Source organism: Macrotis lagotis, chromosome 2 (genome assembly GCF_037893015.1).
Source record: "Macrotis lagotis isolate mMagLag1 chromosome 2, bilby.v1.9.chrom.fasta, whole genome shotgun sequence".
In the NCBI taxonomy this organism is placed as follows: Eukaryota; Metazoa; Chordata; class Mammalia; order Peramelemorphia; family Peramelidae; genus Macrotis; species Macrotis lagotis.
This window is the reverse complement of record NC_133659.1, coordinates 256621090-256642933: the sequence shown is the minus strand read 5'-3', so window position 1 is coordinate 256642933 and position 21844 is coordinate 256621090. Positions and strand designations below refer to the sequence as shown.

General features: G+C 38.1%; 1 protein-coding gene across 2 annotated transcripts; it reads right to left on the bottom strand.

Annotated features, from left to right (window-relative positions):
* Positions 1-280: 280 nt before the first annotated feature.
* Positions 281-17507, bottom strand: SMAGP (small cell adhesion glycoprotein). Of its 2 annotated transcripts, XM_074225904.1 has the most exons (5): positions 17312-17507; positions 16984-17146; positions 16074-16132; positions 6474-6557; positions 281-5118 (listed from the first exon to the last, which is right to left on the bottom strand). In XM_074225904.1, the coding sequence occupies exons 3-5, from the start codon at positions 16105-16107 to the stop codon at positions 4943-4945; spliced, it is 294 nt and encodes a 97-aa protein (XP_074082005.1). In that variant the 5' UTR covers positions 16108-16132; positions 16984-17146; positions 17312-17507; the 3' UTR covers positions 281-4942. The 2 variants fall into 2 exon arrangements, with proteins under 2 accessions (XP_074082005.1, XP_074082004.1); XM_074225903.1 differs by lacking the exon at positions 17312-17507 and having other exon boundaries at positions 16984-17236.
* Between the last annotated feature and the right edge of the window lie 4337 nt (positions 17508-21844).

Sequence of the window (21844 nt, the reverse complement as noted above, 5' to 3'; positions counted from 1 at the left end):
CCCTGTCAGCAATTATTGCTACAGGGACATCCACAAAGGTGGGGGAAAAAATTCCACCTCCCTCACCATCTCCCATCCCTATCAAACATTTTCACTCTGCCTCCCAGATCTTATGATTTTGATAAGTACTCTCCAGTGCAGTGACCTCCCAACTTTTCAGTTTGGGTGAGATAGAGGAAGTTGGATGAGTAGTAGGCATATCCAGACAGATCATGGATCTCACTACATTATCCTCTCCCCATAATCCATCCTTCTTCCAAACTTTCCTGTTTTTATCTCAAGACACCCCAGCTCTCAACTTTGTTATCCTCAGATCAACATGAAGCAAGGATGTGTATCATCATCATCATTAATATCATTAGAAATAGCAATAAGACAAGAAAAATCAAGGAATAAGAATAGGAACATAACTATAATTTCTTTTTGCATTTGTTAAGATGGTATGCTTAGAAAACCCCAGAGAATAAACTACGGTTGAAACCATTAACAACTTTAGCAAAGTTGCAGGATATAAAATAAACTCAGATTAAATCATAAACATTTCTATACATTGGCAGCAAAATCCAGCAGGGATTTTCCCTTTCCATTTAAAATAACTGCAGACAGTATAAAATATATGGAAGTCTACCTCCTAAAACACTATATGAACACAATTATAAAAATTTTTCATGCAAAGGTCTAAATAATTGGAAAAATATTAATTGCTCATGGATGGACCAAACCAAGATAACAAAAGGTAGTAAAATAGCAATACTTCTAAATTAATTTACTTATGCAGTGTCACACCAATCAAACTACCAAAGAATTATTTTATAGAGCTAGAAAAAAATAATAAAATACATCAAGAAACAAAAGGTCAAGAATGTCAAGAGAATCAATAATGTGTGAAGGAAGACAGCCTAGCAGTATCAGATCTCAAACTATGCTATAAAGCAATATTCATCAAAATAAGCTGGTAATGGATAAGAAACAGTGGTTGATCAATGAAATAAATTAGGCACACAATATACAGAAGTGACCACAATAAACAAGTTTTGGATAAACCCAAAGATCCCATTTATTTGGGCAAGAACTTGCTATTCCACAAAAGCTGCTTAGGAAAACTGGAAAGCAGTTTCGGCAGAAATTAGTGATGGGTCAACATCTCACACAATATACCAAAATAAGCTCAAAAATGGATAGATAATTTAGACTTTTATTACCTATAAGATCTGTGAATAAATAAGAGGATCATGGGAGATGAAATGGATAATTTTGATTACATTGAATTTAAAGGTTTCACACAAACAAAAACCAAGGTAGCCAAAATTAGAAAGGAAACTGGGAAAAAAAATTTTCAGTGAGCTCCTCTGATAAGGAGGAAGCAAAAGTTATAAAAGTAACATTTATAAAAACAAGAGCCATTCCCCAGCTGATAAATGGTCAAAGAATATGAAGGCAATTTAACTGAGGTACCATCACACAGCTCTCAGATTGGCTAACATGACAGAAAAGGAAAATGACAAATGTTGGAGGGGAATTGGTCCAAACATTCTGAAGAATAGTTGGAACTATATGTTCTGATAAAGAAACTATGCCCAGAAAACTATAAAACTGCATACCCTTTGACCCAGAAGTACTAATACTCGGTTTGTACCCCAAAAAAGATCAAAGAAAAAGGATATATATATATATATATTTATAGCAGCTTTTGGGGGTGAAAGAAAATTGAGAACTCAGGGGATACCCATCAATTGGGGAATGGTTCAATAAATTGTATATGATTGTGATGGAATCTATTGTTTAAAAGAAATGATGGAGGTGATGATTTCAGAAGAACCTAGGAAGACCTGTATGAACTGATGCAAAATGAAGTGAGCTGAATCAGAACACTCTACACAACCACAGCAATACTGTGAATCAACTGTGAATGATGTAGCGCCTCTGATCAATACAATGATCCACAGCAGTTCCAAAGGACTTGCGATGAAAAATGTATCCGCTTTCAGAAAGAGAACTGATGAACTCTGAGTGAAGATTGAAGCATATTTTTTCACTTTTATTTTTCTTGCTTTTTTAATTTAAACAATATTGGTTAATGTGGAAATGTTTTGCATGAGTTCATATGTATGTTTTCTTGCCTTCTCAATGGGTAGGGAAGGGATAGAATTTAGAATTGAAAATTAAAAAAAAAATAAAAAAAATTTCAACTCACTTTCCCTCATGTCTAATGTTGACCGGTCTTACTATTTCCTTTACCTTTGTCACATATGTTCCCTTCTCTCTATTTCTTCAACCACCACACTAGTTCAGGCCTTCATCATCTTTTCCTTGCATTATTATAAAAGCCTACAAATAGCCTCCTAGATTCTTTGACCTGGAAGCTTGAGGTCATGGGGATTTTTCTTCTGGGGTCTTTCAGGAATTAATATATTCTTTCTATTTTCTCTCTCTACCCTCTAGTTCTAATAGATCAGGACAGTTTTCATTTATGACTTCTTGAAATAAAGTGTTTTAGGGGACAGAGGATAGGGGACAGTGGATAGGGTACTGGCCCTGGAGTCAGGAGGACCTGAGTTTAAAAAATTGATCTCAGACACTTAATAATTACATAGCTGTATGACCTTGGGCGAGTCACTTAACCTAATTGCCTTGCCAAAAAATAAAAAAAGAAATAAAGTATTTTGTCTCACACATACATATACAATCAGGGAACCCACTGAATCTTAAATTATTCTTTAGCCTATTTTCCAGGTCAATCATTTTTGATTGGTAATGCCTTCTATTTTTTTATCCAATTTTCTAATTTTATTCAAATATTTCTTCTCTCACAAAGACATTGATTTCTATTTTTTTTCTATTTTAATTTTCAGGAAGTCTAATTGTTAAATAAAGTAAACTTTTCACTTCCTGTTAAGTTATTAACTTTTTTCCAATTTTTTTCTTCTAAAACATTCCTCATCCCTTTCTTTCCCTTCTCTTCCTCTCTTTCTTTTGAATAATCAGTTTTTTTCCTTTGAGTTTACGTAACCAGTTGCTTAGTTACTCTCTTCTTCTAAATTTGGTGTTTTGAATATTTTTGTATCAACTGGTCCTTTTTAAATTTTTTTTTTAATTTTTAATAAGGTTTTTGCAAGGCAATGGGGTTAAGTGACTTGCCCAAGGCCACACAGCTAGGTAATTATTAAGTGTCTGAGGCCGGATTTGAACTCAGGTACTCCTGGCTCCAGGTCCAGTGCTCTATCCGCTGCACCACCTAACTGCCCCCAAATAGTTCTTTATAGAGATTGGGGTCTTCTTTGATTCACTTAGTTCCTTAGTTCCAATTTGGGGTTTTGACTTAGCTGACTCCTGAGCTTTACAGAGGGGCATGATCAGCCCGTCTTGGTCTCTTGGCTAGGGCATCTGAATTCTTCTGTTGATTCCCATCTCCCATCTAAACTAAGAGTTTAAACTAGAAGTTCTTAGGTTCAGAGATTTTCAGGACCTTTTCCTCTATTTTGGTATTTTAGGACAGAGTACTATGGATCTCAGAGTTCCTGAGGCTGAAATATCCAGGTCTGTATATTGTCTTGCTTAGACTGGATGCTACAGCTCCAGGTTGCTTTCAAGGTCTACTGTGTGGGTTTCTGATCCACCAGGGAATGGTTTTCCTTCTCTTGTTTCCTCTTGCAGATCACATATATTTCTAACCAGTCTCTAGGGTCATGCTGTGAAGTTTTCATTTTGGTTACTTCTGCTAGCACTGGCACTTCTGGTGGTCCCCATTTCCTGTTGCTCATAGGATTTCTGACATTTTGTCCAGTTTTAGTGTGATGAAATCACTATTATTTATCACTGAATTTCTTGATGATTATTTGATCTGTTACTATTTTTTAGTTTTTTTGCTAGAATAGGCTTGTGGGAGCTAGTCTGTTCAAGAAGCTAGTTTAGGTAGAAGTTCCAAACTTCAATCTCTCTACTATTTCAAATTCATGCTCCACTAATTGTTAACAAAGCAATTTTCCTAAGCCATGTATTTGACCATGGCTCTCCTCAACTCATAAAAACTTCAATGACTTCCTATTGACTCTAGTATGATATATTATTTCATTTTTATCTCATCCTTTTAAATGTCTTTTTTTTGTGACTTTTTATATATGATTGATCCTGTATTACTGAGTATATGATTTACAACTAAGTAAATATTCACATATTGGATTATTTGCTTATGTTCTTTATATTCCTATTAACTCCAGGAGTTATAAGCTCCAGATCTGTTCAGGTTTGGTACAAATAAATCCCAAATGTGGATAATTTAGTGCTGACTATTATTCTCTGCTTCTCGCAAATGAAAATCAAAATCTTGATTAATGAAAAGTTTTAATTCCTATGAAAAAATACCACAAATACAAGATTGGATTGGGAATAAGAATGGACTGGGAAGCAAGGGGCTTGAGGAAAAGGTATGGTCAGATACTAGCAGGTGAGGTCAGCTAATTTATTAAATTATTATCATTATCACTACCATCACCCCCCTCCCCAAGCTGGCTGCACTAGCTAAGGATGCCAAAATAACTTTTTGGGACCAGTGATTAGGATTCTTCATGAGTTACATGATGCAGCTAGGAGTAGGATTGAGCAACTTTCATCACTTCCATCACCCCTACAGAAGTAAGAGTGGAAAAGATTACTGGGCAAATCCCATCTACCCAGTAGGTTAGTCCAACCCTTTCTAGTTATGACTTATGACAAAAAGATCCATAAGAGAGGTCTAGCTAAGGCATTGGAATCTGCTTTGTCTACTTCCCTTTGTCCCATGGGTCTCTGTTACTGGCACCTGGGTTGGGAGTATCCCTGCAGAGAGCGTAGACTTGCCCATTATCACCACCTATCTCTGGCTTGAGAGGCATCTTTCACCTAATAAATTAAGCACTCAGTCTTGAAGTTAGAGGCCAGGAGTTCTTTTCGAGTCTGGGAGTCATCAGATGAAATATTCCTCCTTCTTCCCCTGGACCGAGTCATTCTCCATTTGCAGGGTTGCACTGGCTTCTCCTCCCGCAGGCTCATAGGTGATATAGCTGCCTTTGTTCTTGTACAGGTAAATAATGATGATGATCAGGACTGAGAGCAGGGTGATGAAAACCACTGTGAGAACACCTTAAGAAGAAGAGGAAACAGGATTCTGAAAGGGTTATTTATCCAATATTTCATAGAGGAACTAATCTGCATATATCCTAACATTTTCCCACCTTTATCCCAATTTTACTTTTGTCTCCTGTCTTTCTTTTCCTTTTAACCAATTCCTCCTTCTCCCATCCATTCTCCCCCATGCAAGAGAGCATCCATCTAAGCAAATTTCACTAAGTCACCAACAAAGAATGGCTATTAGTTCTACTGCTTGACTTCCTGTATATTCACTGTTCTGTTTCCATGAAAACTGCTGCCTGTTGGCTTAATGCCTCTGCTGAAGAGACAAGGATATTCTCCCCTGAATGAGTTAAAATGCAGTTCCCAACCAGTTGCTGATGGCTCCAATAAAACAGGAAGGAGGAAAATAGGAAATAGTTTATCTCAACAGGAAGGATTTTCCCAAGCCATAGTTAATCTGTGGTAGTTTTGTTGAGCCCTCCTATCCTTCCTTTTTCTTGCTTCCTAATTTGCTCATGCAACAGCCACACACAGGGTAACTTGTTCATACTGACATTTTATCACCCAACAATTCCTGGGGATTGATATGTCTACCCATCTACCTCCAACTTGGCATTTTACTTCATCCCCTCCTCCACAAGTTTAAGTGATTCATTATAAATCTAATGATAATAACAATTGTTTTGCAGCTATTATCTTTAAATGAGTTTAAATGAGTTTCAGTGTATTAAAATGTTATAGCCCATAAGGCCCTTTTAGAGTAACTTGCCCATAAGTTTAATCCTACTTATAATTAGTTATTTATGATTTAGTTTTTTCCAGATTTCTTTAAATTTCTCACACTAATTTAAATCATATTATTCCTTCAGCATACAATTTAAATAACCACTCCCCTATTCCTAGACATTCTGGTTACTTTTTATTCTTTCCCTTCTGCAATAATATTGCTGTAAATATCTTTAAACAGATAGTTTTTTTCCCCCCTTTTTGGTAACACCCTGAGGATATATTCTAAATGATGAAATTAGCAAGCCAACCCATAACTTCCATTTGGGGATGATAATACTAATAATAACAACTAGCATTTATAAAGCTCAGTCATTGACAGTGTTTCATCTTTGAGGGCCAATGTAGCCAACTTCTGAGAGGTTAATAGATCCTCAAAATATTGATTTAAATGTGAAAGAGAAAGGTTGTATACACAGAAACCTTCCAATCACTGTTCAGTAACCATAGTATGGTTAAGAAAAAGGTCATAGGCTCCCATTGTCTGGACCATCCTCTAGTTCTCTGTTGGGAATATTCAGCAGTCTTTTTTTTTTCTTGACCTAAGAAAGAGCCCTTGATTTCAGTGATTTCCTTACCTGCAATGACTGCAGTGTTGGCAACAGCTGTAGGAGTCAGGGTTTCAGTGGCCTGTAGGAGTGGAGTGGACATCAGCTCATCAGCTGGCAAATTCAGAAGGGGGCAAAGAAAACAAAATTAATATAGTAATAGGTACTATTTATATTTCCTTCTTCTCTTCACATCTAGGGAAATGACACAGCTTCCTAATCATCTTGCACATCAGATCCTGATTTTTAAAATCTAATTTTTGTTAAGATTTTTATTTTTACATTGCCTTCATTTCTGAACCTGTTTCTTTCCTGTCCCCTTTCCAACAAAGCTATTCTATTCAACAAATATTTGAAAAGAAGGGGGGAAAGACAATGTAACAAAACCAATCTAAATATTTACCATGTCTGACAATATATGTAGTGTTCATTACCCATTCTTTATCAAAAGAAGAGAGAGATGTGTTTAGCAATTTAGCAGTCACAGGACTGGAAAAATTTTTGAGGATCATTTAGTTGAAAGCCCAGTTTTGGAGATGTAGTGGAATGAACACTGGATTGCAGGACTCACAAAATTTTCCTGATTCTGGGAAAGTCAAATTATTTCTCAACTTCTGTTTCCTACTCTGAAAATGAAATAATATTTATATAACTTCAAAGGAAACAAAGAAAACTCCAGGAAGGAAGGAAAGAAAGAAAGAGAGAAACATTAATTCAGTGTCTCCAAGGTGCCAGGGACTATACTAACTGCTTTAGAAATATTATTTTATTGTCACAACTGTGAAGGTAGGTACTATTATTATCCTCATTTTACAATTAGAATTATAAAGTACAATATATACTAAAGAAATGAAGATTTACTTTATAGCTGAAGAGAAGACAGGTGAAATGATTTGCCTAAGGTCCTTTAACTCTCAGTTCAATAGTCCTTCTTGTTTACTTTGATGACTTACTCTTTGCCCTTCCCTTATTCCCAGTCTGAAACTTTTAGATGTATATATAGCAGAGGTAGGAGCATTTTTTTTTCTAGAAAGGCTCTGTTAAAATACCTTTAGGATATGTCACCTCTAAGAGAAGAGAGATTTCTAACCTTCTTTCACTAGCACATTAGTATGGACTACCTAAAAAACTAATTAGTACCCACCAGGCCAGAAGAAATTGGGTACACAAGAGGGATAATTAGAAATAGAAAGAGGCAAGGAGGTACACTCACATACACACCCACAAGTCTATAGGAATGTATAGTATGAAGGTTTGTCTGTTATCAAGAAATCATAGAATCAGATTTAGGGCTGGAAGAAATGTTAATAATATATAAAAAAAGACTTCATTAGTTTTCTCTTTGCCCTTATTGCCCCTACCCAATTTCCCTTCCTTGACAAAGTAGGGAAAGATTAAGACATTCTAGAATTTCGACACAAACCAATGATATCAAAAGGTAACAAGAAATATTAAAGTTAAAAGGTGAAAAAAAAAGAAAATGTTAGCTTATTCTCCTCCCCCTCCTCATGTCCCTTCCCTCTTTTTCCATTCTTTTCTTTAGATCATCAAGCATTAATAAAATTTACTCTCAGGCAAAAATCATTAAGTTGGGAAACAGATTGAGGAGTAAAAGAAATTAAGAATCTTTGGATTAGCTGAATGTCATGACCAAAAAAAGTGTTTTGGCATTCTATTTAAGAAATCTTAAAACTGTCCAGATCTTTTAGTTGCAAAGGGAAAAGGGAAATAAACCCAATTCACCAGTCACTCCTGCAATTTCAAAATGGAAATTCTGGGAATTGTTATAATCAAAATCTTGATCTTCCATGTCAAGGAAAAAAAATTACTCTAAGCAGAATGAAAGAATTAAAGTACTGAGGAGTCACAGTCGGGATCACATATGATTTGCCAGCCACTACTATAAAGGATTGGAAAACTTGAAATATAATATTCCAGAAGGAAAAAGATATGGGCTTCCACACAGCAAAATATTATAATGCTATAAGAAGAGTAAATGAAACTTTAATGAAATAAGGAAATTTCAATTATTCCTGTTGGAGGAAAAAAATGGTCAGAGCTATGGAGAACTCTGAAATTCAAACACAGGAGTAAAGAGAAATATAAAATGGTAAACATAGATGAACAATGCTAAAGGACTAAACAAAGGTAAAGAGCTTACATTCAAATATAGGAAAATGATACTCTTGTCTCTTCTGAATTCTATCATCATCCAGGATTATTGAGGAAGTTCAAATAGAGAGGATCTGGAAATAATTCTGTATGTGATGATGATCTTAAAAAAAGGAATGAAGGGGGGGGGTGAGGAGAGCCAACAATCCAATTGAAATCTCAGATTTTGGATCAGCAAAGCCAACAAAAGGTCAAGATGAGATAATTTTCCAACCCAAGATAATTTAGTAGATTGGCAAGTGCTTGTGACTGCAGGAAAGCAGGGGTCCTTCCTAGGAAAAGACCCCAGTGCAAAACAAGAGCAGTGACACCTGGGATCACATCATTCCTGAAAGCACTGAACTTAAGAAACTTATAAAGAGCTCTGAAAACAACAGAATTAAAAAAAGCTTTAAACTTAGGACAGTGCCTCCCCAGTCCCAGGTGATTAGAGTCCAACTTTAATATAAAGTTTAAAGACAAGAAATAGACTAGGAAAAAATAACAAAAAAAGAACATGAAAGAATCTGAAAGATTCTACTGAAAGATATCTGCAAATGAAAATTCCCAGGAATATTATAGTTAAATTCCAGAGCTCTCAGTTGAAGGAGAAAAATATTGCAAGCAACCAGAAAGAAATAATTCAAGTATCAAGGAACCACAGTCAAGATCACTCCAAGATTTATTAGCTTGCATATTAAAGGAGTGGAAGGCTTGGGATATCATTCTGTAGTATCTGGCAAAACTGACTTTAAATCCTAAGGATTAAATGAATTATATTCATTTTATGGTTAAAAATGATTATTTAATGAAATAGAGGAATTCTAAGCATTCTTGATGAAAAGGAATCTATAAATCTAACTCTAGGGAGTTAGGAGGAGAGGGCATGAATATCAACTGATTTTGTTGGGATGATTTTAAAAAATGAAGGAGGGGGAGAAAGCAATTTTTTTCTCACATAAAAGAAGTGCACAAGGAAAAGATTTTGCAGTGAAGGGGAAATTGGGGGAAGTAGGCAATGCTTGAACCTCTCTCATCAGAATTGTTTCAAAAAGGGAAAAATCCATATATATATATATATATATATACTCAGTTGGGTAGAGGAATCTATCTTACCCAATAGCAAAAGAGGAGGGGAAGGAGATTATAAAAGGAAGGGCAGATTAAGGGAAGCAACGGTCAGAAGCAAAACAGATTTTTGAGGAGAGGATAAAAATAGAGAAGACTAAACAGAAGAAAATGAGATGGAGGGAAATGTGGAGTTAGTTGTCATAATTGTGAATATGGATGATGTGATCTCACCCCAAAAAATAGAAACTAGAATGTATTAGAAACTAGAATCTAGCAATATCTTGTTTACAAGAGACAGAAAGGCACATACAGAGTTAAAATAAGGGACTGAAACTGAATCTATTTGTTTCAGCTGAAATAAAAAGGGCAGGGGTAGCAATCATGATCTTAGACAAAGCAAAAACAAAAACTGACCTAATTAAAGAAATAATCCAAGAAACTACATTTTGCTAAGAGGTATCATAAACAGTGGGGATATTGAAGTGGCACAGTGAACACAGTAGCAACCCTAGAGTCTGGAAAACTCATCTTCCCAAGTTCAAATCTGACCTTCAAAAATCCTGGGCAAGTCACTTAAATATGCTTGCCTTAGTTTCCTTATTTTAAAATAAACTGAAGAAGGATATAGAAAAGCCCTCCAGTAACTTTGCTAAGAAAACCCCAAATGATATGGAAAGTTGGACATCAGAGACAGTAAAGTAATATTAGAAAAATTTAAAGCAAGTTTCTCTGAGAAAGGAAGGTCTCAATTCTCAAATATACAGAGAACTCAATTCAAATTTATAAAAATAAGAGCCACTTCCCAAGTGATAAATGGTTAAAGGATATGAACAGGAAGTTTTCAGAAGAAATCAAAGTTATCCACTGTCATATGAAAAAATACTCTAAATCATTGATTAGAGAAATGCAAACTAAAACAATTCTGAGATACCACCTAACACTTATTAGAAATGATAGATGCTTGAAGGGATGAAGTAAAATAAATATACTAATTGTGTACCTTAATAGTGAACTGATCCAACCAGTTTGGAGAACTAGACTCAAAGGACTATAAAACTGCATACCCTTTGACCCAGTCATATTACTACTAAGTCAATACCCTAGTGAGATCAAAGAAGAAAAAAGATATATCTGTACAAAAACATGGAAGTTCTTTTGAATGTCTATTTGTGTCAAAAAATTTGACACCAATACTCATCAATCAGAGAATGGCTGAACAAATTGTGGCATATGATTGTGATGGAAGAGGCTATTGTGCTATAAGAAATGATTAGGGGAATTATATCAGGAAAAATGTAGAGGACCTATATAAATTGATGCAAAATGAAGTGAGCAAAATCAGGAGATCGTTGTATATAGTAACAGCAATATTACAATTATGATCAATACAATGATCCAAGACAATTCCAAATGACTCATGATGAAAAAATGCTGTCTCCAGAGAGAATTCATAAATTCTGAGTGCAAACTGAAGAATTTCTTATTTTATTTATCTTGCTTTTTTTGATGATGTGCTTTGCATGATTTGCCATGTATAATAGATATCAGATTTCTTGCCTTCTCAGTGGGTGGGGAAGGGTAGAAGAGAGGGAGAGAATTTGGAAATTTTTAAAAAATAAATAAATCTTTTTAAAGAGAAAAAAAAGAATGGATGGGTCACATGAACAATATGGTAAACTATGCATTTTCTCCAATCCTCATGACTTCTCACACTTCTCCAAAAAAGAAATTAAGCAACAAGGATAAAACAACTTCAGCTATTTCCATGATCAAGGACCCGAGAATCCAAAAGGAGGTTAAAAAAAATTCCTTCAAATTCTGATACTGACCCTGAGCTCATTTTGCACCACTCCCCAACTCCAAGTTGTAGAATGAAATAACTGAAGGTAGAACCAATTTAAAGAACGCTTGGTCAAAAACCCAAAGGAGTAACGGCTTTTAAAGATGAAAATGGAAGATCAAAAATAGCAAAACCAAGATCAAAATCAAACAAAAAAAAAAGAGATTTACTAAGATTTTTTTAAAAAGAATTATTTTGGGATAGCTAGGTGGCGCAGTGGATACAGCACCGGCCCTGGGGTCAGGAGCACCTGGGTTCAAATCTGGTTTCAGACACTTAATAATTACCTAGCTGTGTGGCCTTGGGCGAACCACTCAGCTCCATTTGCCTTGCAAAAAAAAAAAAAACCTTAAAAAAATACGAATTATTTGTATTTATTTTATCACCAGGGACAGCAGAACCACCACACTTGAAACATATAGGTAAGCTTATAGCTTTGAAAAAAAAGGCACTAAGGAGAAAGATGGAAAAAACATTTGGATTAGAACAAAACTGAGATCCATAAAAAAGTGGGACCTAATTGTAAGAGTAATTGAGGGAATCAATTCTCATTATTCACAATTGCTTCTTGGACAAGATCATATTGTTGTATTGTATTAATTAAATGTCAACTATGTACCAGGACTCTAGGGAGGCAAACAATAAATAGTTTGACATTTTCTTGCTCAATAAACTTTGGTGGTTCCCCTTACCTTTAGGATAAAATATAAATTTCTGAACAAGACACTTCAAGTCCTTGGCTGTAAAGCTACTGCTTACGTTTGAGGTTTACTGGACATTTCTTCCCTCCAAAGCAGTTTCTGACTATCTTGTGGTTTCCCAAATGAAGCACCCAATCTCCTGCCTCCTATTTTTGAACCCTCCAGACTACAATTCATTTCTCCTTTCCCCTTAGGATATTTAATTTCTTTCAAGGTTCAACTCACATACCCTTTCCCATGGGAAACCTTTCTGAATCCCCACAGTTCAGTCTCTCCTTCCTCCTAAAATTAGTGTTTGATGTTTACTTGGTTAGATTTTGTATCTTCCTTCCTCCATCCCATGCCCACCTTTAGTATAATGGAACCTCCTTGACAACAAGATCTGTCTTTTATTTTTATATTGGCAAGGCCCAGCACACTAAAGGTGTCTAATAAATCTTTATCATTGGACTGTTAGACAGAATGCTAACTGAATGTCCATAGGATAACAGTGAACTTGATTTAGGAATTTATCACTTTTCCCATGGTCAAGTTCTTCCACCTTAGTTCCCCCTCCTTTCTCCTTGCCTCAATAAATGAAAGAGATCAAGTTCCTTCTTTCTGGGGTGTAGAAGTTCTGCCACACTAGAAAAAATTTCAATGAGAGTCTGATGAAAGCATTTGGGAACCATGTGAATCTCAATCCAGGCTAGATCTTAACCAAGAACAAAATGAATTTCTGGGCCACTTTAACTCTAAATCGTTTGACTTTTTGTTGTTAACCCAGATACCCGTTTCTTTGTCTCTCCCATTCCTGAGTTGCACTAAAGCTCTTATCACCATGGCATTTGATCCTTTACCATTGGATTTGCTAAACATCTTGGCTAGATACTTGCTCACTGGCAGATGGCTTGCTAGATCCCTTTCCCTGCTGGGGGGGGGGGGACTGCCTAAATTTTCTCCCAGAATTATTAGGCACCTGACCAAGGGGTAGTATGACATAAGCAAATGGAAGGACAACCAGTCAGGAGGATCAGTAAAGCCTAGGTGGCATATGAGATCCCTGGGAAGTGGATGATCCTATCCTTTCAATAGTGCCTGAAAGGGACCTCCAATAGGAAATCTCTTTGGTGGCTAGATTGGAACTTAAAAGTTGAACTACTACTTTGCATTGCTTCTTTGCCCTGCTTGTGACATTCTCTTCCTAAACTGGGTTAAATCTTGTTTTCTCTTCTGCAGTTTGTATAAGAACTGAAGGGCTGTGATTGTGAATTTGTCTCAAAAAATGAGTTTTCAGAGTCAAAGACTCAAGTCTCAGTAGTTCTCCATTGAATCAAATGAATCCTTGTCAGTTTTGTTTGACTTCTAAGGCCAATTCAACTTTCCTCCCCACTCTTCATTCTCAATGCAAATCCCTTGGGCTCCAGTGGGTTTAGTCTACCCATTGTCCTCTTCCAATCCCTCCTCCCTCCCCATAACCTATTTCTAGCTCTTAATATGATCAAGTAAAGGGCACCAGATTTCAGGCAGTAGGACCTGAGTAGGAATGTTGACTATGTTTAATACTTATGCACTAAGCATCATTGACAATGAGATAACATTTATTAGGCAGAATACCTGACATGTGATGATGTTGATGTTTGGTTTGTCCTTCAAAAACCATGACATCAGGGAGATGATGTCATTACAAGCACATGATTTGGATTTGAGTGAGGGGCTGCTGTGCTAAGTCACCAGCCTCATTTTCTCCTCCAGAGCCATCTGAGTCCAGTGACCAAATATGGATTGGGACAATTGGAGATGGCTCGGCTTGCCAAGGGTCACACAGATAGTGTCAAGTATCTGAGGTTGGATTTGAACTCAGATCTTCTTGAGTCCAGGGTTGGTACTCTATCCATTGTGGCACCTAGCTTGTTTCCCCCAGTGTGACTCTGGGCAAGTCACTTAATCTTGTTCAGTCTCAGTTTCGAAATGGTAAAAACTGAGGAGGGCTTTGATTCTCTAATGATCTCTAAGATCCCCTTGAGCTCTAATCTCTGCTCCCAAGATCCCAGGCAAGACTGCTTTCCTCTGACAGCAGACAAAGTCTTTAAGGCTCAAGCCAGGTCCCATTCCCCTCTCTCTAGGAAGCTTTTTCTTATATTTCAACTGACCCTAACTTCTTCCTTCTTTGGACCACCATTATACTTATAGTCCTAACCTCATAACCCTAATCATATACTGTCCTCAGTGCTCTTTAATTGTGAACTGGTCTGCCCACTCCGGAAAGCAATTTGGGGTTTTGTGCTTTAAAAAAAAGTGACTGAAATGTCCATACCCTTTAACATAGAGTTCCCACTGCTGCTATTTATGAATCCCAAGAAGGTCAAAAACAGAAATGTCCTATACCTACAAACTATTCATAGCAGCACTTTTTGTGGTATCAAAGAATTAGAAACAAAGGAGGTATCCATTGATTGGGTACGTGAGTCTAACAACTAAAGAAATTATGGTACATGAAAATAATAGAATATGCTGCACCATCAAAAATATGAAGAATTCAGAGAAGCATAGAGAGACTAATGCAGAGTGAAGCAAATAGAATCAAAAAACAATTTATACAATGGAGGGGAGGAAAAAAGAGAATGAGAATACCTAGTATGCACCAGATATATAGTAGGTGCTAAGAACTTTACAAATATTATCTCATTTGAACTGAAATAATGTAACTGGAAGGAAGGGAAAAAAAGGTTCAAACTGAATGCTATTATAATGACCAAGCTTGACTCCAGAGAATAGTTGAGATGTACCTTTCTCTCTTCATTGCAGAGGTGGAGAGGACTATTGGAGTGTAATATTGCAAATTCTGTTATGAGTTGGTTAGTTTTGCTAAAATGATTCCCCCTGCCCCCACCCCCACCCCCCCTTTTTTAAAGCTTTATTAAGAAAGATGGTTTTCTGGAAAGGACAGAAGGAAGTGATATATTTGAAAATGAATTGTGCTATAATTACAAAAGGCATCAATAAAAATAACACTTTTAAAAAAATGTTGTCTCTGATTGTTCAATACAAGTTTGATACCAAATTTTACCAAGTTGTTCCCTGCCAATGGGGAAGAAAGGGAGGGTGGTAGAAAAGTGTGGAATTCATTAGTGTGGATGAATGTTGAAAACTACCTTTGCATGTAATTAGAAAAATAAAATAAAGTGCAAAAAAATGTCATCTCCCTTACTACAGTGCAAGCTTGAGGGCAGAAACAAAGTCTACATTGATTAGTAGAGAAACTTTCCTCAAAAGCATTGAGTTTTTGTAAAAGCTAATGGTATCACTAAAAGGTGAGGTCAGAGGTTGGACAGAATCTGCTTTATGAAAGTGTGAATTTAGGGGCAGCTAGGTGGCATAGTGGATAAAGCACTGGCCCTGGAGTTAGGAGTACCTGGGTTCAAATGCAGCTTTCAGACACTTAATAATTATTACCTTAGCTGTGTGGCCTTGGGCAAGCCACTTAACCCCGTTTGCCTTGCAAAAAAAAAGTGTCAACTTGGGGCAGATTGGTGTCAAAGTAGATAGAACACTGGTCCTGGATTCAGGAGGACCTGAGTTCAAACCCAGCCTCAGGTACTTAATTGCCTGTGTAACCTGGGGGAAGTCACTTAAGCCCCATGCCTTAATTAAATAAAATTAAAAAAAAATTTTTAAGTGTGAACTCACTGATTCAAGATCAGTCCCAAAAAGCATCCTTTAATTGTTTGGTGATTCTAGAAGTGTGTTTTGAAGTTGCCTGTGCCCAAAGCTAACCAATGAATTGCCCCAGGGTAAGGTACTGAAGTCTGAGTAAGAGTCTAATACTGGGAATTTCTTCTTAACCTAAGCTAAGAGAGGAATCTTTCTCAAGGGGATATAACTTACCTTTTGCAGGAGGTGGGGTTGGGAGGCCTGTCATGATGGTAATATGAGAGTCTTTACACCTGGAAAAAGGAGAAAAAAGTGAAAAGTGGGTGTCAAACCAGAGAGGGGGGCCTTTGGTGTACTTGAATTGACTCTGCCACCTATTTCTTCAAACTAACTCCTTTTTCCAACCTCTCCATCTCAGAAGAGAGGAAAGTGAAACAGTCCATGCGAAATAGCAAATCGTATTCTCTGTCCATTCCTGTGTCTCTGAATGTCTATTCTTTTTCTGGTTATTTCTCTCTGGAAGTGTACCTAAGAAGTTGGACTAGGTCTAGCCTTGACTGAGGCCCACTATTCATCGCATCTAGATTAGTTTCATTTGCATTCCAGGAAAGTCCAAACTCCACTTATCCCCAAGTTTACTTTAACTCGTTTCCGACAGGGAAACCTAGAAATATGTAAGCTAGCTCCTTCCCTAGTTTCTGAAAATGGCACTAAGGTGACAACCTGGATGGGGACGATCAGCCCGCTGGAGATTGTCCACTAGATGTCAGAACAGAGTTAATGGAGACTGGATCTCGAGTCGGACCGAGGGTAGGGAGGGTTGGAGGGGAGGGCACATGTCCCCAGGATGCCAAGGCACCAAAAGTGTCCTTAAAGTTCTGGAGAGCTCCTTGATTGACTGTGGGACGCCTCTGTCCTGGACTCTTACCCTGAGCCACCCATCCTTGAAACTTGGACCCTCACCCCGTACCGGAGCTCCCGAGTCCTTCCATTCCCCAGGCTTGAGTTTGTAAAATCCGCCCGGTTATATCCTCGGCTCCCCCCCCCCTTCCATTAATCCCCCAAACAGCAAAGATTAGATGGTCTGTGCTCTTGGGTCTGTCCTTGCGCAGCAGAGATGACTGGAGCGCTCTTCCTACTTTACCTGGAGAGTCGGAGGAGAGCTCAGGTAGAACCAGACGGGGAGAGGACCTGTCCGCTCCGGGGCGTCCCCTGGTTCGGCTCCGGATACCTTGGAGAGAGGTTGGACAAGAGGGACCGGGAGGTTCACGCCTGGTGCTCCAGCCCAGAAGCTGTGGGTTGTGGTCCTTGCGGTGGCAAAGGTTACTGGCAATGTGAGTGAGGGCGACCAGAGGCAACTTCCCCTCCCTTCCCTTCCTTTCCCTTCCCTTCCTTTCCCTTCCCTTCCTTTCCCTTCCCTTCCTTTCCCTTCCCTCCGCCCTCCAGCCTCCTCCCTCCTCCGCCCTGCTCACCTTTCCAGTCTAACTGGCTGGGGATAAAGGGCCAGTCACACCACTCAGAGTGGGAGGGAGACCGAGAGACATCACAGAGATACAGAGATTAAAAAGAGATGGAGAGCGACATACACACCCAGACTCGTGCAAAGTTTGCTAGTAAATCTGGAAAAGAGAGACTTGGAGACCATTTAATCCAGCCTCCCCTCTTTTTACAGATAGAGAAACTGAGGCTCATTCCAGACAGAATCTGAAATTGAGAAAAAGACACCGAATCAGAGAGATCAAAGGGAAAGCAGGAAAATACAAATGAAAGGGAATGGATGAAAAGTTTTTTCCCTGGGACCAAAATTACAGTGGGCAAAGAGGCACCAGCAGACTGGGTGGAACAGGAAAAAGACAATGAAAGTACCCCTTCCAGTTTCTCTCTCCCTGCCAGACTTCCTTTCCTCTCTCAGCCTCTCATCCCGTGTCAGGAAGAGCTGCCTTTCCTTCTTTGCTAGTCATTTTGCTTACCTCCTATTTCCTCCCATGACAGGCTGAACCCCACCCTCACAGACTGGATTCTGGATTTCCCCCTAGAAAGATAGAAGGTCACTAGGGACAACAGTCTCTAAATCCAAGGAAAGTAATATTGACATCCCTACACAAGGACAAGGTATTTTACTCCCAGAGGATCCCAGGAGCCACAAGAACTACTATAAAAGACTGCTAAAAGAATAGACACTGATAGCTAACATTTCCATAGGGTTTTAAGGTGTGCAAAGTATGTCATCTATCCCCTTGGATGAACACAGATTAAATTGAGTCCATGCCAGAGAGGAGTCAGCCTGGAGAAAGGAGTGTATGAAGCAAACTGACTCTTTCTTCCTTAGACTGTTTTTCTGGGTTGGAAACCCTCCAGATGCAAGATATCTTAATTTAGAGCAAAGAGAATTATCTGGGAATCAACAAACCCTACAGCACAAGTCTATGAAGTTCCTGGCTCAGGAAGCTTCAGTGGTTTCCTCTTCTTCCAAGAATCAAATATAAACTTTTCTTTTTTGATAGGTAAAGGCCTCAGCTGGTTCCATTTTTACCTTTCCCAGACTTATTACATATTACTCCCCTTTACAAACTCTACACATCTTTCAAATTGGCCTACTTGGTGCTCTTTGAGTTGGTTAGATTGACACAGTGGACATGAAGGCAGAAAGACCTGAGTTCTAATATGACCTCAGACACTCATCAGATCTGTGACCCTGGCCAGATGACTTCACTGCTGTCTGTTTCTGTTTCCTCCTCTTTAAAATAGGGATAAATAATAGCAAGTATTTCAAAGAGGATTAAATAAGATAACATTTGTAAAGCTCTGAGCACAGAACATATAGTAGGTATTTGATAAACTTTTATTTTTTTTCCTACCTCCCCTGCACACAACATTCTGGCTCTGATTTCCTTGCCTTTGCACCTTCTGCCCTTCTGTCCCCAAAATGTATATTCTTCTCACCTCAACTTCATCCAAAGCACATATTCCTACAGAAGGCCTTTCCTGATCTTCCCAGATATTACAATCTTGACTCTTGAAATAACCTTGTTTTTATTTTTTCTTAGATGTATCCATAGTGTTGCCTTTGAGCTGTCCCCCACAATTTGAACTCATCTATGACTTTCCCATTGATTTTTCCAATCCTGAATTGTTTTCTGACACATATGCAAATAGATCACTTCAGATCTGAAAGGGACACCCATTTGTAGCCTGAAAATTAGTCATTCAAACTCTACAAGGGTTCACTCTTTACATCTCATTGTTTTTATTAACTGTTGATGACATCCTATATTTTCATCTAGAGGACTGTGGATCTCAATTATCATGACCCTCCCTCCAGTTAGTTAAATATTTATTCTCTCTGGGAAATCAGTGGGAATGGTTTTGTCACTTTTGTCTGTATTCTCCTTTTTGGATTGCTCCCTGGTGACTTGGAGAGGCTCATTGCCCCTTCTAATGCTTGCCTCTCTAGTGTTTGTCTCAACGAAGAAGTTCATGTGGACAAAAAATACATTGTAATCTACCCCCAATGAAAAGAAATAGAGGTAAATAAAATGTTTTCCCCCTCTCAGAGGAAAAAATTGGTCTCACACAGTAAGCTGCTGTGGCACATGGGCCTCTTGCAATGGGAATTGACCACATGGAACTCACTGTTAACTTTTAGGTAAGAAACTGAATTGTCCTTTGTAAAAAAAATTCTCTATTGGATCCCTTAAGCATATGTACAATCTAAACATTTCTCTAATGAATTTTGGCAAAACGAGAAGGCATTCTGAATGGTGATTTACTTTTGTAACATCACTCTTGCAAACTCTTCTTCCCTCTGCAACCATCCTAGTGCAAGTTCTCATTACCTCATAGCTAGACTGTTGATTTCCCTCTCACAAGTCTGTCCCTTATTCTAGTTTATCCTCCATTGAACTATCAAAGTTATCTTTCTATAAAACACAGATCTGACTATGTCACCCTCCTGTTCAATAAACTATCACCCTGTCACCTCCAAACTCAAAGTTTTAATCCTCTATTTGGCTTTTTGAGCCCTTTATAATCTACTCTGTCTCTTCCCCCTATTCCAATCCCAGCATCCTTCCAATGTCTTTATACCTCACACCTTCGCTTAACTTTAATCCAGTAACACTGACCTCCTTACTATTCCTGGAATAGGACACAAATGCATTCACTGACCCCCATGCCTGCAATGTCCTCTGTTCTCATTTCTGCCTCCTGGCTTCTCCTACCTTAAGTCCCAGCTAAAAATCTACCTTTCACAGGAAGTCTTTCTGATCCTCCTTAACTCTAATGTCTTCCTTTCTGTTGATTCTCTCTGATTTATCTTGCATTTATCTTATTTGTCCATAGTTGTTTCTATATTTTCTTTCCCATTAGGCTGTGAGCTCCTTGAGGACCTCTAACCCTTGGCAGATAGTAGACACTTAATAGATATCTATTGATGGCCTGGCATGGTAGAAAAAAACAGATGGTATTCCCCATAAACCTGGAAATAATCTTTTACATAGAGGATAGTGGGAAGAGTGGGCACACATGAAAGTTGTTGACATCATCTAAAAATAAATACAAATTTTGTCTGCTTTTCTCTAATAACAATATATGAATTTCCCCATTCTATTAATGGTCACTGGATGGTGCCATTGTGGGGATCTTTAACATTACTGATAAGGCACAAAAGTCCTGAATTGGGAGGGGTAACTCCTCCTAATGGAATTTCTGATAGGGAACCCTCTGACCCTAGAGAATGAGATTTGAAGCACTTTCTGAGTTCTGAGTTGAGGGCCACTTCCTTGATGGACAATTTTATCAGATCCCATCTTCTGATTGTAGAAATGTATAAATGTTGTTTCCTAGAACCCCATTTTGTGGTCCAGTTTTCTGGACAGGCCCCATGCATACATGGATAATTCATGAGCTTAGAGAAGTCAATAAAAGCATATATTATTAACTTAATTCCATTTGTTTTTTCCAGAGACTTAGAGGCTCAGGAGGCTATTCTGTTGGCCCCTTATTAAGACAAACTCTGGGGGTTAACTCATCTTAGTTTAATTCTTTATTAAGGCCAAACTCATGGAGGTCATCCTAGGGAATGAATCAGCCAAGGCACAGTAGAATATTTGGGATACAATGCATTTTGATATGCACAACTGTGTCCACAGAATTTGGTCTCAGTTTTCCCTGGAGGCTGCATCATTGATCCCTGTTGAGTGTTGGTGTACTGAGGCATCTCTAATGGGTTACTTTTGCTTTGCTTCTTGGCTGAAGTCACCACCCTTCCAGCTTTGGAGTCATTTGACATCTTGTCATTTCCTGAGCAGTTTGGGTGCTGAACTTTCAACTTAATTCTGCCATCACTTTAAAGAAGTCATTGCCCACTGTTGGGGCAGAAAGAAGTCCCTTCCCACCCTATTGTACAACACTCTCAACAGCTGCCAGTCTTAGTTCCTTAAGTTAGATTGCTAAAAGGGTTGACTTCTGTTTTTATACATTCTGTCTACTCAGTGAGTAAATAGAGAAAAGGGAAGAGGGGCTAGATTCTTCAGCCCAGCTTCCTGATATTTTTGAAACTATGCCAATGGATCGCTCAAGTTCTGAAAGGGGCACATTCTTATAAAAACCCCAAATCTGAAAGATGAATGCCTCAGACTTCTACCCCTCATAAACTATAATTTCATTAGTTATACTGGGAGAAGGTTCTGGGACCCAACATGTACATGTTATTTCCATGATAGAAAATCTTTTCAAGCTTCTTCTCAATTAGTTATATTTTATATTTGCATTTCTACTGTAGTAGAGGAAATAGTGGACAGAGAAATTTGATCTATAACTAATCTGTTCCCTCTTTACTGACCATGTCAAATTAATTTCCAACCTGATGTTAAGTGGTTCTTCAAATTCGGCCTTAGACACTTGACCCTTACTTAGCTGTGTGACCTTGGGCAAGTCACTTAACCCTGATTGCCTGGCATCCAGGGTCATCTTCAGTCATCCTGATCCATATCTGGACCTGGACC